This window comes from Rhinopithecus roxellana, chromosome 5 (genome assembly GCF_007565055.1).
Source record: "Rhinopithecus roxellana isolate Shanxi Qingling chromosome 5, ASM756505v1, whole genome shotgun sequence".
NCBI lineage: Eukaryota > Metazoa > Chordata > Mammalia > Primates > Cercopithecidae > Rhinopithecus > Rhinopithecus roxellana.
In genome coordinates, this window is record NC_044553.1 from 106,748,366 (window position 1) to 106,763,782 (window position 15,417).

General features: G+C 42.5%; 2 protein-coding genes across 2 annotated transcripts in view; one reads left to right on the forward strand and one right to left on the reverse strand.

Annotated features, from left to right (window-relative positions):
* The window catches only part of HOMER2 (homer scaffold protein 2), a 143,588-nt gene extending 134,261 nt beyond the window's left edge, over nt 1–9,327 (reverse strand). The window contains exon 1 of the mRNA XM_030931673.1: nt 9,310–9,327. The gene's annotated coding sequence lies outside the window, so the exon portion shown is untranslated. The remainder of the gene's footprint in view (nt 1–9,309) is intronic.
* A 310-nt stretch (nt 9,328–9,637) lies between these two features.
* Nucleotides 9,638–15,070, forward strand: RAMAC (RNA guanine-7 methyltransferase activating subunit). The gene is made up of 4 exons (XM_010360824.2): nt 9,638–9,811; nt 10,808–10,852; nt 12,389–12,567; nt 13,902–15,070. The coding sequence occupies exons 3-4, from the start codon at nt 12,398–12,400 to the stop codon at nt 14,086–14,088; spliced, it is 357 nt and encodes a 118-aa protein (XP_010359126.1). The 5' UTR covers nt 9,638–9,811; nt 10,808–10,852; nt 12,389–12,397; the 3' UTR covers nt 14,089–15,070.
* Nucleotides 15,071–15,417: the final 347 nt, after the last annotated feature.

The window sequence follows — 15,417 nt, forward strand, 5'->3', positions numbered from 1 at the left end:
GGCCACACTATTTTATATACTGCATATATTACCATCATAACTATCTTTTGGTTGACTCTACAATTAGATCTTAAGATTTGCGTGGGTTTTTTTTTTTTTTTTTTTTTTTTTTTTGAGACAGAGTTTTGCTCTTGTTGCCCAGGCTGGAGTACAATGGCATGATCTTGGCTCACCACAACCTCCAGCGTTCAAGCAATTCTCCTGCCTCAGCCTCCCAAGTAGCTGGGATTACAGGAATGCGCCACCACGCCCAGCTAATTTTGTACTTTTAGTAGAGACGGGGTTTCACCATGTTGCCCAGGCTGGTCTCAAGCACCTGACCTCAGGTGATCTGCCCCCCTCGGCCTCCCAAAGTGCTGGATTACAGGCGTGAGCCACCGCACCCAGCTGTGTTCCACACGTTTTTAACTCTCCTCACTTCCCCAACACTACGCCCAGAAATAAATTGTATAGCAATGTTTGTGGGGTGAAAAAAAATCCTAAGAATCTTTAGATTAGGATTATACCTGAACACAAATAAAATGTTAAATGATCTTACTTTGTGTTAACAAAAATCAAGCAAATTATAGCAAAATGCTGAAAAAAAAAGTAATTTTTGCAGCAGAGAAATAAGTGTTTGCAGCTCATTTCTAGCCAGTAGTGGTTTAGTCATAGGGAGGTTGTTAAACACCTTTCTGAGAAGCTCCCGAGGCACATGTGTTATCGGAGGGAACATATGGAACCCACCATGGGTGCAAACGGGGTGCCTGGGATTACGTGGATCCACAGTTTTGTTAATTTTCCAATCTTGTTAAAGGATTCACCTTCATTCTGATTAACTTTCTTAAATGTTTACCTCATATTTGCCAACTGTTTAAATTGGTGCTTCAACTGTTGTGACCATCTGCTCAGAGAAAAGTTTTAGATTATGTCACAATTTTCAGAGCCTCAAATCAAGTTTTAGAGCTGGAGGAGACCTTATAAATTGGAAAGTCTAAGTCCTTCACTCTTATGTTAATAAATATCTCTTCACTGCCTGATGTGTCAGCCTCAGTGCTAGGGCTGGAGATGAAGAGACATCACACATGGTCCCTGTACTCTTAGCACTTACACTCTAGCAGGAAAGAGGGACATCAAAACAGATTCAATAAGGTAATGTGAATGCTTATCTGATAAAAGGGAGTCCAGGGAACAAACGTGTTATGCACAAGAGGTGGGCTGAGTCTTTATATATGGTTGAATGTTGACTCAGGGGAGAGGAAGTGGGAAAAAATTAGTCAAAAATAAAACTGGAAGCCTGGGCCCAGTGGATCATGCCTATAATCCCAGCACTTTGGGAGGCTGAAGCAGGTGGATCACTTGAGGTCAGCATTTCAAGACCAGCCTGGCAAACATGGTGAAACCCTGTCTCTACCAAAAATACAAAAATTAGCTGGGTGTGGCAGCAGGCACCTGTAGTCTCAGTTACTCCAGAGGCTAAGGCAGGAGAATCACTTGAACCTGAGAGGCAGAGGTTGCAGCAAGTCGAGATCGTGCCTTTGCACTCCAGCCTGGGCAACAGAGGGAGACCCCATCTCAAAATAAACAAACAAACAAACAAACCTGGAGAGGAAGGCAGGGGCGAGATCAATAAATATTAACTGAGCACCAACTATGTATCAGATTGTCAGACTCTATGCTCATTGCTAAAGATGTGAAAGACACGGCCTTACCCTCCAGGAGTTTATGATTTAGGTGGATGTAAACAAATTACAATTACTCACAGGAATTCACTTCCTGTGATAAACGCATGACTAGATACATGAAAGATATAAAGGAAAGAATAATCTGTTCTCTTTGGAGGTGGGGACAATACTGGGATGTATTATGGAAGATCACCTGAAGAGGCTGTTTACCAGGTAGAGCAGAGTGGGGAGGGCACTGCAAACAGAAGCGACAGCATGTGTTCAACACAGAACAAAGTCTTCCAATAACTTTAAACAATTTGATATGGGTATACATTTAGTTCATTTAGGCAGTGATATGGTTTGGCTGTGTCCCCACCCAAATCTCATTTTGTACTTTCAACAATCCCCATGTGTTGTGGGAGGGAGGTAATTGAATCATGGGGGTAGTTTCCCCCATGCTATTCTTGTGATAGTGGGTAAGTTCTCATGAGATATGACAGTTTTTCATTTTTTTGAGAGGGAGTCTCACTCTATTGCCAGGCTGGAGTTCAGTGGCGCGATCTCAGCTCACTGCAACCTCTGCCTCCCAGGTTCAAGCAATTCTCCTGCCTCAGCCTCCTGAGTAGCTGGGACTACAAGTGTGTGCTACCACACCCAGCTAACTTTTGAATTTTAGTAGAGACGGGGTTTCACCATGTTGGCCAGGATGGTCTCGATCTCTTGACCTCGAGATCCACCCACCTCGGCCTCCCAAAGTGCTGGGATTACAGGCGTGAGCCACTGCACCCGGCCCCAATCTGACAGTTTTATAAAGGGCTTCCCCCTTCACTTGGTTCTCACTTTTCTCTCTCCTGCCACCATGTAAAGAAGGACGTGTTTGTTTCCCTTTCTGCCATAATTGTAAGTTTCCTAATGCCTCCCCAGCCATGCTGCACTGTGAGTCAATTAAACCTCTTACCTTTATAAATTACCTAGTCTTGGGTATATCTTTATTAATAAAGCAGCATAAGAACAGACTAATACAGGGAGAGTGGCAGGAGATGATACTGGACCAATAAGACAGAGTTGAATCTTGATCAGCTGCATATTCCAAACTAAGGAGCTTGGATTGTATCCTAGAAGAAATTAGGAAAGGTTGATGGATCCAGGGCTAGATATAATCAAGCTACTCTGAGCTAGCTGATAGATATATAATTAATTATATTATCATCAATTATTTTCTGTATGTTTCACAATGATAAAGGATGCTCTACTAGCAGAGTGGAGAAGGGTCTGGAGGGGAGCAAGGCCAGATACAGGGACTGACCATTTAAGAGACTGTCATCTTGGTTTGTGTGAAAAATGATGAATGCTATAACCAAGAGGGTGACATGAAGGAAAGAAGAGGAGTGGACAAACAGAAGAGAAAGTTCAGTCAGAAGCTGAAGTTCACAGGACTTAGGGAGACACTGAGTATCTGGAGTAAGAGAGATGGAAGAGTCCAGGATGGCTGCTAGGTTTCTGGCAAGGGAAACTGGGAGGAAGCATTCTCTGAAAATGGAAAGAGAGGAGATAAACAGGTTCAGGAAGAAAGATGAACTCCCATTTAGACACATGCTGCAGATGCCTGTTGGACATCCAGATGGAAATGTCTAGCAAGCAGGAGTATTTACGAGTCTAGAGCTCATATGTGATGGATGGCTGGAGATATCCATTGTTGAGTCATCGGAAGAGAAATGGAAGCTGAAGCCACAAAAGTGATAGTCTGCATAGGCAACACAAGGAGAGTACAGGCAAGGTTATAGGGATACCAACATTTAAGCAGCAGGCAGAGGAAGAGGGAATCAGCCAAAGAGACAGAGATAGAAAAGTGTATCAAATATATGTATGTATGTTTATATATATATACACATATAGATATATATATTTAAATTTCTGTAAATAATTTTTATTTTTTGTTATATACCACTAAGAGGTATATATTATGTTTTGATGTCTTAAAAAAGGGCCCAGCCAGGAGCATGCCTGAAATACACAAACCAACCAATCAAGAGCCATACCCCCTCTATACGGCCCATCCACCCCACAAGACAATATTCCTGTCTCAGTCACCCCAGGGCCAGGTACCAGGCAACTAGGGACCATCCCTATAGTTTACAGCCCTCTGAAATTATTCAAACTAGTCAATCCTAAAATGTTTGCCCTGACCTGCCTTTCCTTTCCTAATGAAACTCCAGTAAAGGCTCCAGCCTAATGCTTTCCCCTTGCTTCTGTCTTCTGCCTCTGACCACCCTGGTGTCTTTCACATGTGGCCATGCGTGGCGTGTTGTGGTTCCTATCTCCAGGGCTTGTGAGTATAATGAACTTTGTTTTTCAGAGCCTCTCCTGTATCTCCTTTTGTGGCCACACCTGACTGACCATCACATAAAATAATACAGAACAATAAGAAAACAGTGACCCAGGGAAGAGGAGAATCATGAGAAACTTGGAAAAAAAGTGAAAAGGTTTAAAGGAGGAAGGAGATAAAGGCAACAAATACTGTACAGATACGAAATATGCAGACGATTTTAGAAAGAGTCTTGAATTTGGCCCTGGGAAAACTTTTCCCTAGTGAACTTTGCCAGGGTGGTTTTAGTAGAGTGGTTTCAGTGGAGTACTCAAGGGCAGAAACTTGACTGAATTGTATGGAAAAGGTAGAGAATTATAAACTGCAGGTGTGGAGTATTCTTTGTAAAATACCCATGGGGGTGGGGGGGTGGGAGGGGGCGCGGGAAGGAGATCCGAGATAGTCTGAGGAGGATACAGGATTGAGGGCAGGGTATCAGTTTTGTCTTGAGACTGAAGAAATTTGAGCAAGTGTGGGGGTGGGAGCAGCCAGTAAAGAGGGAGAGTTGAAAACAGAGAAGAGAGAAGGAATAATTGCAAGCACAACTTGCAAGAGCAGAGGATGCACTGGCCAAAGACACAGGCAACTGCAAGCTGCCCAATATCTCCCTCTTCCTATCCCATTTGACAGGCCCATTTAAAAGCTGTGCCCCTGGATAAATTGCATAACCTCTTGACCGCTTTACTGTCTTTAAAGTGGTTGTTGTCCAAGATCACAAATGGCCTCTGAAAGTAGAGTTCTTTTGATGCTAGGATTCCCCAGGACTTTCTGCTGGTGTGTTTTGCCTGTAGATCACTGGGTCAAACTAAGGTTTAAAGTTATGAGTAATTGCGCACTGCTACTGGGAATGTAAAATGGCACAGCCATTATGGAAAACACTATGGTGGTTCCTCAGAAAATTAATAATAAAGTTATCATATGATCCAGCAATTCCACTTCTGGGTATATACCCAAAAGAATAGAAAGCAGGGACTTGAATAGATATTTGTATATCTATATTCACAGACACATTATTCATAATAGCTAAAAAGAGGAAGCAACTCAAGTGTCCATTAATATATGAATGGATAACAAAATACGGTGTAAACATACAATGCAATATTATTCAATAAAAGGGAAGGAAATTCTGACATGTGCTACAATGTGGATGAACCTTGAGGATCTTATGCTGTTAAATAAGCCAGTCACAAAATGGCATATAATGTATTTCATTTGCATGAGATATCTAGAGTAGTCATATTCATAAAGACAAAGTAGAATGGTGGTTGCTAGGGGCAGGGAGGAGAGGAAAATGCAGTTATGGCTTCATGGGCACAGAATTTCAGTGTGAGAAGACGAAAAAATTTCTGGAGATGGATGGTGGTAATGGTTGCACAACAATGTGAATGTACTTACTGTCAATGACCTCTGCACTTAAAAGTGGTTAAAATGATAAATTTTATGTTACATATATTTTATCACAATTTAAAAAATACATCTGCTTAGGTAAAACAAAATGTCTACAATTAGTAGAAAAAGACATTATAAATATCATGATGTAACCTTTCTCATACATATCAACAGGCCCAAGGATATCCAGAAGAATATAACTGATGCTTGAACAGTGACTTTTAGTTGCCAAGCAAAGATTAAATTATGGCCCACATACTATGGTTATACCAGATAGGTAAGAGGTACATTTTGCAAACATTTCCATCAAAAGTGGTTTCAATGAAAAATTTCTGATGCTTAAAGTCTGAGTGTCAGTTATCTAGAAAATTCTCCTTCATGAAACAGATTTCCTGTTGTCAGAAAATTAGACATAATAATCAATAAGATATCAGAGTATGAAAAGACATTGGTAGGCAGAAAATAATTTCATTTGAAAATTTGAAAATCTGATAGAATACCTAGAGTTCTTCATAGAAACTCTCAGAGGCCTAGAGGCCCCTAAGTGTCACACACAAATTTACAGGAAAGAAATACCAGTTGAGCATCCCTGCTATGAAAATCTGAAATCCAAAATGCTCCAATGAGCATTTCCTTTGAGTGTCATGTTGGCACTCAAAAAGTTTTGGATTTGGGGACATTTTGGATTTTGGATTTGGGGATTAGGGATGCCCAACCTATATATTCTTTTCTGGGTAAGTCCTCACTACTTACAAATAATGTCAGTAATAGTCACAAGGAAACAAGCAAACTAGCCTACAAGAAGCCCGTTTCCAAATATCCTCCTTGATTCCTGATATTAGGTGGGGAAGCATTTTTCTCAGTTTTTCAATTGTTACACTGCCCCTCTTCAAGTTTTCTATTTCCTATTCTTGTCTCCTAAATACGGGTATTTCCTGAGGGATAGGCCTTGGTAGCTTTCTCTTCTCTATGAATACTTTCCCTGTTGAAAAGATCATATACAGCTGCTCCTTGATTTTTGACAGGGTTATGTCCAGATAAACCCATCATAAGTAGAAATATCATTAAGTCAAAAATGCAGTTAGTACACCTAATCTACCAAACATCATAGTTTGGCTTAGCCTACCTTAAACATGCTCAGGACACTTACATTAGCCTATAGTTGGGCAGGCTCATTTAACACAAAGCTTATTTTATAATAAAGTGTTGAATATCTCATATAATTTATTGACTACTGTACTGAAAGTGAAAAATAGAATGTATAGGTACTCAAAGTACACTGCTACTGAATGCACATGGTACCATTGTAAAGTATAACAATCGTTAAGTCAAACTGTCCTGTTGGGGAGCATCTGTACACAAGTTATTTCAACTATTATTTCTTCATGAATTACTGACACATTTACACATCTGGGCAGAGACTCTCTTTCCTGAGCTTTAGTCTTGAATTTCTAACAACAACCCCGGAAATTTTCTCTTGAATATTTCACTAGTGTTTCAAATTTTACAAATGTATTTGGGCTCTGAGTTCATTTTTGCCTTAAAGCCAATTTACCTTACGGATATTCTTTTTCAGCCCCAATTTCCCAGGCTTAAATAATTGGAGCCTTTCCTGATTTCTCTCTCTTTTTTTTTTTTTTTTTTTTTTAAGATGGAGTCTCACTCTGTTGCCCAGGCTGGAGTGCAGTGGTGGAATCTCAGCTCACTGCAACCTCTGCCTCCCAGGTTCAAGCAATTCTCCCTGCCTCAGCTTTCCGAGTAGCTGGGATTACAGGTGCCCGCGACCACGCCCGGCTAATTTTTTTGAATTTTTAGTAAAGACAGGATTTCACCATGTTGGTCAGGCTGGTCTTGAACTCCTGACCTCAGGTGATCCACCTGCCTCGGTCTCTCAAAGTGCTGGGATTATAGGAGTGAGCCACCGCACCCAGCTTCTTCCCTGATTTCTTTTTTTTTTTTGGTTCTTTTTTGTTTGAGATGGAGTCTCGCTCTGTCGCCCAGGCTGGAATGCAGTGGTGAGATCTCAGCTAACTGCAAGCTCCGCCTCCCAGGTTCACGCCATTCTCCTGCCTCAGCCTCCCGAGTAGCTGGGACTACAGGTGCCTGCCACCACGCCCGGCTAATTTTTTGTATTTTTAATAGAGACGGGGTTTCACCGTGTTCGCCAAGATCGTCTCGATCTCCTGACCTCGTGATCCACCCACCTCAGCCTCCCAAAGTGGTGGGATTACAGGCATGAGCCACCGCGCCCGGCCTCCTTCCCTGATTTCTGCCAATCTTTTTCTCCCATCATCCACTCAGTAACTAAGGATAGTACTATTCATATTAAGTACTGTACACTAACCAATTGCACTACAGGAGCTCCAGGACAGTACTATTAAATTATTGTAACCTTGGTTATTACACCTCTTACCTTTACTACCCAACACCAAGACTATCCTATTCCCTCATCCATACTATCCTATACACTTTTGCTACGTTAATGTTTCTAAAACATTACTTGGAATATTCATAGTTCTATCATTCATTCCACAAACATTTACTTAGTGCTAACTTCATGTAAAAAGCACAATGTGGGGCTGGGCTTGGCGGCTCAGGCCTCTAATCCCAGCCCTTTGGGAGGCTGAGGTGGGTGGACTGCTTGAGCCCAGAGCTCAAGACCAGACTGGGCAATACTGCGAAATTTCATCTCTACAAAAATACAAAAAATTAGCAGGGCAGTGGTGTGCACCTGTAGTCCCAGCTCTCGGGAGGCTGAGCCAAGAGGATCACCTGAGCCCAGGAAGTTGAGGCTGCAGTATGCCATGCTCACGTCACTGCACTCCAGCCTGGGCAACAGAATGAGACCCTGTGTCCAAGAAACAAACAAACAAACAAACAAAAAAAAAGCACAATGCTAATACACTCCAGAATGTAGAAATGCATTAGATAAAGGCCTGTTTACAGTTTAATAGGGGGAAAAACTTGCAAGTAAATAATTGTAGATCGAAGTTAGAAAGTGGTAATAACTAAATACATGAAGTTCCAGAAATATGATGGATTCTCAATAGAAAGAAAAATTATTTCTAGGTGGAGATGTCACTTTCTAAAGCTTTAAATAATGGAAAGAATTTCAATATTTGGAGATGAGGGGGAGGGACAGGTATTTCATGCAAGGGACATAAGCAATCTATAAAAATGTAATAATTTATGCATGAAGTACTTCACAGGGTCTGGTTTACCACTGACTGAGGGAGAATGGAAGGGGAACAGCAGAAAACAAAAAAACTTTTGAATCCAAGTTAATAAACTTGACCTTTAATCTACAGGCAACAGAGAGTCACTGGATCAGCTATTTTGGATCACGGTGGTGCTTGAAGATGACTACGCCTATAGCAGGTATATGTAAGATAGACTAGTAGCAGAGTGATGCTAGAGGCAGGACATCAATGAGAAAGGTACTGCACTGACACCGTGCAGGGGATGGTAATGAGAACTTTGATTAGGTGGGGGCAGTGGTTAAGAGGATGCCAGAATTACTGTAGGGGTACAATCGACAGGACTTGGCAAGTGATTGGAGCTTGGAAAGGAAAGAAAGGGCATCAGATCTGACATCAAAGTTTCCAAGTTGATTGTATTAACAAAAACGGGTGCATAGCCTGGGAAGTAATTTGGGAGGGAAGAGGCCAAGCTTTGTCGGGATATTAAGTGTTTACACATTTGCAGAACATCCCAGAAGACATGGGCAAGGCTCTTGGAAGTAGCTGGATACTGACGACTGAAGCTGGAGCAGAGAGGGGTATGTTTCTGCAAAACCACATACAAAACGGACTACGGAAATCTTACTACTGAGGCTTGCCCTGGCAGGAGAGAAAGGCGTAGCATCCCTGAAGTCATCAGTCGTGTCTACTCTTCACGGCCTGCTCTCACCTCAGTTCCCCACGAAGACGCCGGGAGCAGGCGGCCGGAAGGAGCCTTTCCCTCCCTTCTCCGGTGATTCCCAGAATTTCCGTCTCTACCCGTCAACGGCTCCCAGTCAAAGGAGCTTAATAGACGGCGACGTTTTCAACTGGCCACCCACCAGGCAGGCTGAAAGCGCATGGAGGGCATCATCCACCTTCAGACAGCTACTTGCCCACACCTCATCGAGCTCTGGGCGTTGCGCCAGCATTTGAAGAAGGGATCTGTTGCCAAGCGATCCACACGACGAGCCTTAGTTACCGCGAGACTTGACAGGCACCCGCAACATTAGCCCGCCGGAAGCGGAAGTCAGGTGATTGTCGGATTCTAGAGGAAGGGGCTCCGTTACATTGGAGAGCTGGAGTGGTCTGGAGTTTCACTGTGTGGTGAGCCAGAGGTCACATCTCCTGCGGCTTCTCAGTGTCTCGCCGGCGAGGTTCGGCCCGAGTTGGATAGACATAGCCCTTGGCGGGTGAGTCGCCCAGGACGCCCGGGAGGAGGGAGCGGGGCGGCCGAGCTGGGTGGCCGGCGAGGTGTCCTCCCGCCGTGCGGTGATCTGTACTCTTTGCTAGACCGAAACCCATTTACTTCTCACGGCCCATAGTTTCCCTCACTTCTGGAGTTATAGGTGCTTCGGAAGGGAGCAAAATGCCAGAACCTTGGTAAGCAAGCTGTGATGTGCCTTGAGGACGGACTGGAAAACGCAGTTGTTTTCAGTCTGCATCTTTGTCTGTTCCCCGGGCTCACCTCCTAGGGCAGCGAAACCCCATTCTGGTTGGTTATTTCCAGGGTTAGTCGCCCACAGCCAAAGTTCTTTGTGGTTTTATTTGTGGTGAATAAATTAGTAGTGTTCAAGTACAAATCTGAAAGGCTTATCCTAAAAGAACATATATACTTTATGAAGTTCTTATGCATCCTTGAACTATTTTGCTTTTGAAGACCCAGAGGACAAATCTTGTAGCTTCTTGCTCTTCACTGTGAGAACCAGTTCCCTCTTTGGAATGTTAGTTTTGGAAGTCTTTAGAGCGTTTTTTTTTTTTTTTTTTTTTTTTTTTTTTTTTTTTTTTTTTTTTTGAGACGGAGTCTCGCTGTCGCCCAGGCTGGAGTGCAGTGGCGCGATCTCGGCTCACTGCAACCTCTGCCTCCCAGGTTCAAGCGATTCTCCTGCCTCAGCCTCCCGAGTAGCTGGGACTACAGGCACTTGCCACCACGCCCGGCTAATTTTTTCTATTTTTAGGAGAGACGGGGTTTCACCGTGTTAGCCAGGCTGGTCTCGATCTCCTGACCTCGTGATCCGCCCCCCTCGGCCTCCCAAAGTGTTGGGATTACAGGCGTGAGCCACCGCGCCTGGCCTTAGAGCACTTTTACTCCAATTCTGTCCTTGAGTAAGACTCTTATGCGCTACCCTCCCCGCCAAACACCTTTTGAGAGTTTCCTTAAATACAAGTTTGTTTTTTTCCTCCCACAGATTTAAACAACCTAATAAGCAATACAGCTGCCTCAAATCTTTGGGGTAAGTAAAGCTTGGGTCAATTAACATTCTATTTAAATTCCATTCTCAGTAATAATACAGTTGATATTTGTTTACATGAGTGTGGGTAGGGAGTCGTGGGAGAACATATGAGAACATAAAAATGGAGTAGCACCTTTTCCTTGCCTTACGATTTTTACTGCCCATCTGGATTAGGTATGGGTCATCTTTTTAGTGATTTCTGTGATCCCAGTAGAATTCTTCTAGGCATAATTTTAATTAGCTGAATTTATTTAAAACTCATTCCTGTCCGGGCGCGGTGGCTCAAGCCTGTAATCCCAGCACTTTGGGAGGACGAGACGGGCGGATCACAAGGTCAGGAGATCGAGACTACCCTGGCTAATACGGTGAAACCCTGTCTCTACTAAAGAATACAAAAAACTAGCCGGGCAAGGTGGCGGGCGCCTGTAGTCCCAGCTACTCGGGAGGCTGAGGCAGGAGAATGGCATAAACCCGGGAGGCGGAGCTTGCAGTGAGCTGAGATCCGGCCACCGCACTCCAGCCTGGGTGACAGAGCCAGACTCCGTCTCAAAAAAAAAAAAAAAAAAAAAAAACCTGGGCGCAGTGGCTCACACCTGTAATCCCAGCACTTTGGGAGGCCAAGGCGGGCGGATCATGAGGTCAGGAGTTCAAGACCAGCCTGGTCAACAAAACCCCATCTCTACTAAAAATATCAAAATTAGCTGGGTGTGGTGGCGCATGCCTGTAATCCCAGCTACTTGGGAGGCTGAGGCAGGAGAATTGCTTGAACCTGGGAGGCAGAGGTTGCATTGTGCTGAGATTGCGCTATTGCACTCCAGCTCTGGGCGACAGAGCAAGACTCTGTCTTGGGGAAACAAAAAAACAAAGAAAATCTACATATTGTTTCTTGCACTCCAAACAATAATTTCGGTTTAATTTTGTTGGGGTGAAAGTAGGTAGTATAAATGTTACAAATATTTGCATATGTTTGGAGGAAAGGCAGGCTAATGAAGAAGTTACCACAGTAGCTTCCATTGTCACATCTCTTTGTCCAAAACCTTTTATTGGAAGTTAATAACGTAAGAAAAATAATTTGGGCCAGGCACAGTGGCTCAAGCCTGTAATCCCAGCACTTTGGGAGGCCAAGGTGGGAGGATCACTGAAGCCCAAGACTTCCAGCCTAGGCAACATGGCGAGACCCCATCTCTTCAAAAAATACGAAAATTAGCTGGGTATGGGTGGCATGCACCTGTAGTCCCAGCAACTTGGGAGGCTGAGGTGGGAGGATTGTTTGAGCCAGGGAAGTCAAGGCTGCAGTGACCCGAGGTTGTGCCACTGTGCTCCAGCCTGGGTGACAGAGTGAGAGACCCTGTCTCAAAAAAAAAAAAAAAAAGAAAAGAAATGTTGAATTCAATATCTAAAATATGACAAGTCTAAAAGCACACAAAGGCTTCCACGAATACCCTCCCTAAAAATTACTTACTTCTTGGTTTTTCATTATCTGGAGAGTGTAAATTTTTAAGTTTTTTTAATGGAAATGTCTTTAAAATTGTACAGAATTTCAGAATGACTGACACTGCCGAAGCTGTTCCAAATTTTGAAGAGATGTTTGCTAGTAGATTCACAGAAAATGACAAGGAGTATCAGGAATACCTGAAACGCCCTCCTGAGTCTCCTCCAATTGTTGAGGAATGGAATAGCAGAGCTGGTGGGAACCAAAGAAACAGAGGCAATCGGTGTGTATTCAAAAGAATAAATGCAGATGGTTGATGTGGCAGAGGATCACTTTAATCTGCTAGACTGGAAGACCAGTGAGGGCAGGGACCACTGTTTTTAGTATGGCATGCCTAGTACCTAATAACAGTACCTGGTACATCGTTTCTGATAGATACTTGCTTTAATATTTTTTCAGCACCATATATTTTTTTCTTGCTGTTCAAGTGTGTGTGTTTTCTTGTTTTTAGATGTTCTTTCTGTAGACTAATATTTTCAGTGCAAATCTACTTTAAAAACCTAGAGTTGGCCGGGCGCGGTGGCTCAAGCCTGTAATCCCAGAACTTTGGGAGGCCGAGGCGGGTGGATCACGAGGTCAGGAGATCGAGACCATCCTGGCTAACACGGTGAAACCCCGTCTCTACTAAAAAATACAAAAAACTAGCCAGGCGAGGTGGCGGGCGCCTGTAGTCCCAGCTACTCGGGAGGCTGAGGCAGGAGAATGGCGTAAACCGGAGAGGCGGAGCTTTCAGTGAGCTGAGATCCGGCCACTGCACTCCAGCCTGGGCGACAGAGCGAGACTCCGTCTCAAAAAAAAAAAAAAAAAAGAAAGAAAAAAATAAAACCCTAGAGTTTTCAACAACTTGTTCAATTCCAGAAAGAAAATATTGTTTTGATTTTACTTTAGGAAGAAGTTTACAAATGTAAGTTATTTTTACTTAATAATTCAAAATGGCCGGGCGCGGTGGCTCAAGCCTGTAATCCCAGCACTTTGGGAGGCCGAGACGGGCGGATCACGAGGTCAGGACATCGAGACCATCCTGGCGAACACGGTGAAACCCCGTCTCTACTAAAAAATACAAAAAACTAGCCGGGCGAGATGGCGGGTGCCTGTAGTCCCAGCTACTCGGGAGCCTGAGGCAGGAGAATGGCGTAAACCCGGGAGGCGGAGCTTGCAGTGAGCTGAGAGATCCGGCCACTGCACTCCAGCCTGGGCGACAGAGCGAGACTCCGTCTCAAAAAATAAATAAATAAATAAATAAATAAATAATTCAAAATAGTCAAAGGAATAAATTATCGTTTTTGTGCAATTGAATAGATTTCACTTTAGAACTATTCTATTGGTTATATAGTCTGCCTATGTCTCTGTAAAGTGTACCTAGTATAACACTGGAAGAGTGATTTCAATCTTAGGAAAGTTTTGAATAACTGGTGCTATAACGTTCTATTGTGAAAAATGTTTTATAGTCTTATTTATTGTGTATTAGAATGAGAAACCAGAAGCACTGCTATGGGTTGTCATAATGTTTTTTTAACAAGGGAAGTTTAAAGACCTTTTTTGTTTTTATTGTTGTAGGTTGCAAGACAACAGACAGTTCAGAGGCAGGGACAACAGATGGGGGTGGTCAAGTGACAATCGATCCAATCAGTGGCATGGACGATCCTGGGGTAACAATTACCCGCAACACAGACAAGAACCTTACTATCCCCAGCAATATGGACATTATGGTTACAACCAGCGGCCTCCTTATGGTTACTACTGATAGAAATGTTGGCAGCTTTTAGTAAAAGCATTTACTCTGTTACCATGACAAAAGTTTGGGTGTCTTCTGTTGGTCATAGTTTTATATCTGATTTTAGAGAATGGATTATTGATTTTGTGGAAGTTGAGACTTTAAAAAAAAATAGATCTTACTTGCAAGATGCAATGGTTGCTGGGAATACCTGAAATTGTGGGTTATATTGCTTGACTTCTACCTCAGAATCTTCTTTGTTTCATGACTTAATAGTGCTATGAGTTTGGTATATTATTTGACCTCTAGGAGTTCTTTGTTTTACACAGAAATAAAAATTTTTAAATAGAAAATGCTTACTTTTACTTTGTAAGGTAAGAGAGGTTCCATATGCTTAGATGCACTCATTTCTAAAATTCTAGAGGTTGATATAATCAGCTCATGAATGCACAGCTATGCTGCTTATGATAGATTGTATATAACATCAGCAGTTGAAAGGTAAAACAATCGCTTTTTTTTTGCTTTTGCTTTTGTAAAGTACTATGGTACTTTGTGATTCCTTACTCTATAGATGAGTCAGCGTCACATTTATTTGGGTTTCTTTTTAGAGGGAAATTAGTAATAAAGCTGTAAAATAAAGAAGGAATCGTCAGTTTGCGTCTTGATCTCATGGTGGTTGGGATCAGGGTACATGCACATCATTTTATGCAAACACTAAGGCTTTTCGCTAACAACATAGCAGGTCAAAATTCACACATACAAAAGTTTAACTTTGTACTGTTCACACTTTTCTTTTTAATCCTGTAAGTAATGCTGCATTTTGATTGTTCTTACTTTTTTGGTATTTAATGTGGGCTGATTTTACAATGTTATATTCACTTCCAGATACATACCTCTGCTGCTTTCTCTTCTATAAATAGTGATGCTATAAACTTCCTTTCACAGAGATCATTCTATTTCAAATCATTTGAATGATTATTACAATGATTTCATTCAAATAAAAATTTTAAAAATTTAAGCATCTTCACTCCCAAGTTCTGGCAGTTAATCCATTTATTAATATGTTGAAATGAGATTTTTGGTTTTTTTATGCTGTCCTTCATATCTGTTGAAAAGGGCTTATTTCGTTTGAGAGTAACATTAGGAGTGCAAATTTCAACATAGGTCAGAGGAATTAACAGGCACCTTCCTGACTTCATTAGAGTGACCAAAAAAAAAAAAAACGAAACAATATTTTAAAAGGCACCTTCCAGCCGGGCGTGGTGGCTCACACCTGTAATCCCAGCATTTTGGGAAGCTGAGGCGGGCGGATCACTTGGGGTCAGGAGTTTGAGACCAGCCTGACCAACATGATGAGAC

Bases quoted from the DNA above. Each gene is read 5' to 3' on its own strand.
- RAMAC (XM_010360824.2), top strand. From the start codon at position 12,398: ATGACTGACACTGCCGAAGCTGTTCCAAATTTTGAAGAGATGTTTGCT. The intron at 12,568-13,901 runs GTGTGTATTCAA...TTATTGTTGTAG, and splicing joins CAAAGAAACAGAGGCAATCG to GTTGCAAGACAACAGACAGT.